At 41.1% G+C, this 6,000-nt stretch overlaps 1 protein-coding gene across 1 annotated transcript in view; it reads right to left on the reverse strand.

Moving 5' to 3' along the window:
* Window positions 1-471, reverse strand: part of PLG (plasminogen) — a 64,148-nt gene extending 63,677 nt beyond the window's left edge. The window contains exon 1 of the mRNA XM_008163991.4: window positions 313-471. Within this exon, the coding sequence (XP_008162213.3) occupies window positions 313-361 (49 nt within the window). The 5' untranslated portion in view covers window positions 362-471. The remainder of the gene's footprint in view (window positions 1-312) is intronic.
* Window positions 472-6,000: the final 5,529 nt, after the last annotated feature.

A 6,000-nucleotide genomic window follows, 5' to 3' on the forward strand; every position in this document is an offset into this window, starting at 1 on the left:
GTGTGGCTTTCACATAGACCTTTAAAGGCTAGGAACATTACTAATTTGCGCTTTTAAATATATAGGTCAATGTTTGCTGACTTGGGTGCCTAAAGTTTGGCAAGTAAATAAAAGTGGCCTGATTTGCAGAGTTGCTGCACAACAACAGCTCCCATTTTCCTCTCTAGGAGCAGTGGTTGCTCAGCATCTCTGCAAATCAGGCCCTTTGAATTAGGTGCCTAAATATGGATTTAGGTACCCAATTTCAAGCACCAAATTTGGAAAGTTTGGCCAGAATCTCACTGATTAAAATGCAATATAAAGAAACCTTACCTGTGTATAGAAATAAAAGTAACAGAAAGACGGCTTTGCTAATCCCCATTTTGGGACAGGCTGGCTCTGTGCTGAAAGCTGTGTTAATGCTGTGTCAGTTTTATTGACTCACAGTCGACTTAGACAGCATCAAACAAACAAGATAGTCAAATTAAGTTAATCATTCTCCCTATTCTGTGACCCACTCTGCCACGATCTAAATGTTCAAACATTACCTTGAATTCAGGATCTTACAAAATAATGTTTAAATGTTTGTATTAGATGCTGGGAAAAGATGAAAGAACTCTCCTCTCATACAGGGCATGCTTTAGCTCTGAAATTGTTAGGCCTCATTTTGCTAACCTAAAGGCAGGGAGAGCATTACTGAAAAAATACAAAAAACAACGAGGAGTCCTTGTGGCACCTAGAGACTAATACATTTATTTGGGCATAAGCTTTTGTGGGCTAAAACCCACTTCATCAGCTGCATGGCATGAAAAATACAGAAATAAGTATAAATATTACAGCACATGAAAAGATGGTAGTTGCCTTATCAAGTTGTGGTGTTTAGATGCTGCATGTGATTATTAGAACTGGGAGCACTGGCTGTTGGGAGTCTGAAAGGACAGGAAACAGGAAGGAGGGGGGACGAGTTGAGGAGGCTGAGTGAGAGTTACAGAGTGTGCAGCTACAGCTTGGTAAAGAGATTTCCACTGTAAATAAAGTTCTGTTGAAGTTTGTTAATACCTTGCCTGGTGGATACAACACAAATGGGGGTCAGTGCTAAGGAGCCTAATTCAATTAAGATGGAAGTGTCCTAGTCTCAGCAGTTGACAAGAACGGGTGAATATCAAAGGAGGAAGTTACTTTTGTAGTGCTAAGGAGGCCAATGCAATCAAAGTGGACATTGTCCATTTCCAACAGCTGACAAGAAGGCGTGAGTATCAGCAGAGGGGAAAATTACTTTTTGCCACTGAGCAGAATGCAAATAACTGCTATTCTGTGTCTTCAATGCCAAGGCCCTGATGCTAATCTCAGTTACATTGTTGTATTGGCATAAATGTAGCTATGCCTAATTTATACCAGTGTAAGCGAGAAGAAAATCAGGCGCAAATAATGTTAACTGGGTTATATTGTCATTCTACAGTTTCATCAAAGAAATCCCTCTCATTGTTTTTGCATTTTAGACACACTTTAGGGTTGGGTTTTGTTGTTGATGTTTACTTACAGAGAAGGGTTTGTGGATTTTTGTTTTATTTTAATTTCTAACAATGTCTAACATGCCAGTAACCACTATTGACCTTAGGTCTATGAGATCTATGTGGCTACAGTTGGGCTCCTCCTTTCCACAGACATAGCCACACCCACACAAAATCTTCTAGCCAGCCTGCCACACCCCTCTGCTCACCCACGTTCCAGACTGATTTCAACACTAGCAGAGATTCTCTAAATGTCCTAAATGCCCTCTCTCTTGGAAAAATTGCACTTCAGCATTGGTTCGTAGCCTTTCAGACTACGTTGGGTTGGTGGGGGAGCCTCCCCTTAAGCTGTGGAGTCAAATATGCAGGTAACTCAGGAGAGCCTGAAGGGTAGGGAGCTCCAAACTGTCTAAGGATGGGAGAGGGTGTAAATAAATTAAGGAAGGGGGAGCTGGATGGGACTCCACATGAGTTACTCTGCATAGAGTCCTATAAAACCTAGAGCTGTTCCTATTTGTAGCTCTGTGAAGTACTCATTTTCTCAACAGGCTCTTTTAATACCCTGCTATCGAACTTCCTGCTGCAGTGGAAATTATTCTGCTAGGCCCTTTGTGAAGCACTGCAGAGAGCAGGATCCCATAAGATGCTCCAGAGAACCCTGTTAGCAGACTAGAGAAACATGATTTTCATTAACAGCAGGGATTAGTCCTATTGGAAGAGAAGAGGAGTTGTGCATGAGATGGAAATCAGTTCAGGGAGGTAGCTGATAATTGAAGGAGGGAAGGATTTACTGTTCTTACAGACTGGGAAAAAACAGCTGGTCAGAGAAGAGAGAGGGATAAGTAAAGGCCCGGCTGTTCTTCAGTTGACAGTGTGTGGATGGTTTTAGGACCAGGCTTGAGGCAGTATTATTTCCAGGAAAAAAAGCAGAAAGCGAAGAACAGAAAATACCATAAACTTCAATAGCAGACAAACTTCTGGGAGCTACTCAGACCTTTTGACTTAGTCCCGAACTCCACGGACCTCCCTGCTTCCTTCTAAAATATCTGTCATTTCCTCCCACCCACATGGCTACCTTTAAACCTGCACAAGGCCCAGCATGTCTATTAGTCTGTCCTTTCAAAGTTCCTAGCACTCTGGAGGTTAACCCTTAGTTGAGCCTCAGCTAGTTCAGGAGGTTGTGTGTCTAGTGGCCAGGGCCGGCTCCAGGCACCAGCTTAACAAGCAGGTGCTTGGGGCGGCCAAGGGAGAGGGGCGGCACCTGCGGCAATTCGGGGGCAGCAGGTCCCTCACTCCCTCTAGGAGTGAAGGACCCGCTGAACTGCCGCCGCCAATCGTGGGTTTTTTTTTTTTTTTGCTTGGGGCGGCAGAAATGCTGGAGCCGGCCCTGCTAGTGGCTAGAACACTCCTGGGCTCTATTGATAGCTCTGCCACTGTGATTTTGGGCAAGTTACTTTAACCTCTCTGTACCTCAATTTCCTTATCTGGTACAGAAGTTACCTCAGAGGGTACTGAGAGGCCCAATTTACTTAGCATTTAAAGCTCTTTGATTCAAAAATAAACCCCGACTTTAGGGATTCATTTTAGTATTTTCAAAGATGCAGGCCCTTTTGTGAGTTCCGAAAACTGTATTGGACAATTTTTAAACAAATTAACTCAAATGCTACTGAAATTAAAGTATCCCTGGCACTGATGGATGCCAGCCAGGATCAACAGGCGTCTCATGTTAATAATGTGGGAAACAGGGTGAGCTCACTCAAGTACTGGGGACAGATTAACATTAAAAAGGTGGACAACAAAAATGAGATTTTTGACTATATCATGACATTCAGACTGTAAAGCAATAAATCATTGGAATACCACAGGGGAGAATGCTGGAAAATCAAGAGCCGGCTGCTTGTCTGTGGGTTGTAGAATTTCCAGATGGAATGGAATGCAGAGAACTTGTCAGCTTTTTAAGTGTGTGGATGGATAACTGAAGTTGTGGGTGCTGAAAACTGAAGAACAGGTTTAAATTGAAAGAGTCTGCAGATTCCCTATCAAAAGAATAGAACATAATTCCACTAATAATAGAAATTCAAGAATTGTAATGGTCTCTCTGGACTGAGAGATCAGGACAGAATCCTAACTGCAGCCAGGAACAAGCAGATCTTCTATACTGTACTTCCAAAGTGAAATATGCTAAACTGAATTAAGGCCACTTTAATTCTGAATGAGCACATTCACACAGGGGTTTAATGCAGTTTAACTAATTCACTTATCATTCGGATTCATTTTCCTGAGTGTCCCCATATAGACAAGAGAGACATATTGGGGGAAAAAACACATTACATGGCAAACAGTGTCTGCAAGGTAACTTGTAAACAAGATCAAAATGACTTCTAGCTTTGGCAGCAATGAATTGGACTGAAGTTCTCAAGTAACTGTTAAATTCGTTTAGTTTTCTATAAACCATTTGAGTGTATCGAATATAAGGGTTTGTAGAAACTTTTTACTAGAGCCGGGTGAAATTATTCAGCCAAAACTTTTTTTCTAGCAAAAAATGCAAATTTAGTGAAACTGAAGTGTGATGTAAATTCATCACTTTTGCCAAATTGTTCATGTCAGAAAAAAAAAAACTAAAAAAGGTGAAACATCTAGAATTTTGTATTGACAATATTGTCCTTCCATTTTATTTTTTAAAAAATTAAAGAATTAAAAAATCCAAACAAAATATTTTGGTTTTGGTCAAATAAAACATTTCACTCAACCTGAAATGAAATTTTTTGACTTTTTAATTCCCAATAAATTTCAAATAAAAATTGTTTTGGGGATGACCCAAAACAATTGTTTTCAGTTTTTTGGAATTGCAGTGAATCAAAAATCAGTTATTCACACAGCTGTTTTTTACATCTGTGTTCAAACTGTTCTGTTGTAATTTCTCACTATCTTCAGCTTGTTTTAGGAAAAAACAAAAGACTGCTTCAACCCTTCTTGTGTAATGAGCAACTCATCAGCTATGTCCTTTTGGGGGGGAAGGCTGGTATAAGGAGCACTTGGACACTAAGCGTTCATCTACACTGCAGTTAGACACCTGTGGCTAGCCCATGCCAGCTGAGTCAGTGTTTTGGGGCTTGGGCTAAGGGGCTGTTTAATTGTGGTATAGATGTTCAGGCTCGGGCTGCACCCCAAGCTTTGGGACCCTCCCACCTTGCAAGGTCCTAGAGCCCAAACGTCTACACTGCAATAAACAGCCCCTTAACCTGAGCTCCACAAGTCTGAGTCAGCTGGTGTGAGTCCACCATGGGTTTTGAACTACAGTGTAGACATACCCTGAATTGCTCCTTTCCCCAAGCTAAAGACCCTAGTGTACTCCCTCCACTGTGTGGTTGTTTCTTAAGCTAGCCTCAGACCTGGTTCTACCTCACTTACACTGTATAATTCTCTGTCCATTTCTGATCTGGTAGTGTTTGCTCTTCTTTGTTTGATATCCTCAGAGGCCTGCTTGAGGGCAGGTGTTTATCAGAGTTTAAATCAGAGTTGGGGGACTTCAGTTAGCACAGTGGTTAAAATATAATCAGTTGTAGATCGCTTTTTAAATAAAAGTTGACCCTTGAAATTCAGTTTACTGTAAAATGAAAAAGAAGAGTGACCACGGAGTCAACATATGCCATTTGTACTAGTGTATACATTTATTTTCCTTTAGTTTCCTTAATCTTTAGCACCACAACATATTAGAGAAAACCACAAACTTGTCAATTATAACCTAAAGGGAAAAAAGGGGGACGGTGCTTGAGGACAAGATTCAATTGCGCTGAGGTAGCCACTCCAAATTTAAGAGAATTAAAGGAAGAAGACAGAGGTCAGGACTAGATAAGGAGAGTGAGTGGGGGTAGAGTATGTTGGTGTTAAATCTATGTGGTAGGATGGCACAGGTCCATGGGCAATACTGGAAACAAAGAAGACAAGCCAGCGTAAATGATGAAATTGAAAATGACATAGTACTGCTTCATAGAGTGAAAGAGTAGTCTGGCCATAGAATTCAGGATCACCTAAAGTTGAGAGAAGAAGGAGTTGCTGTAGTTGAGGTGGGAAGTAATTAAGGCATGAATAAAGGTTATAACTTGCAGCCCAGGCTAGGGTCAGGGACAGGACAAATTCTGGTATTGTTCCAGAAGTGGTGATATGCAGATTTAAAGGGGGAAGTGAGAGGAGAAAATAATTTGGGGGTTAGGATGTCTCCAAGATTTCTGACCTTGGAAACAAAAATATCTGAATGAAGGAAAGTGATAGTAATCAGAGAGATGGGACAAACAGGACACTTTTCCAGTAGAAAGACTTCAGTATTGAAACATTTACTGGAACAATCTATTGCTAATTATATTCAGGAACAGATAGAGTCAAGACAGGTAGATATATGTCCCTCACAAAGTGAGCTTGATGGAGATCTGTAGGGAAAAGATAACCAGAGCAGAGCTAGCCATGAGATATTGTTGGCGGGGGAGAGAGAAAAATCTCCCATTGACTTCAC

Source organism: Chrysemys picta, chromosome 3 (assembly GCF_011386835.1).
Source record: "Chrysemys picta bellii isolate R12L10 chromosome 3, ASM1138683v2, whole genome shotgun sequence".
In the NCBI taxonomy this organism is placed as follows: Eukaryota; Metazoa; Chordata; order Testudines; family Emydidae; genus Chrysemys; species Chrysemys picta.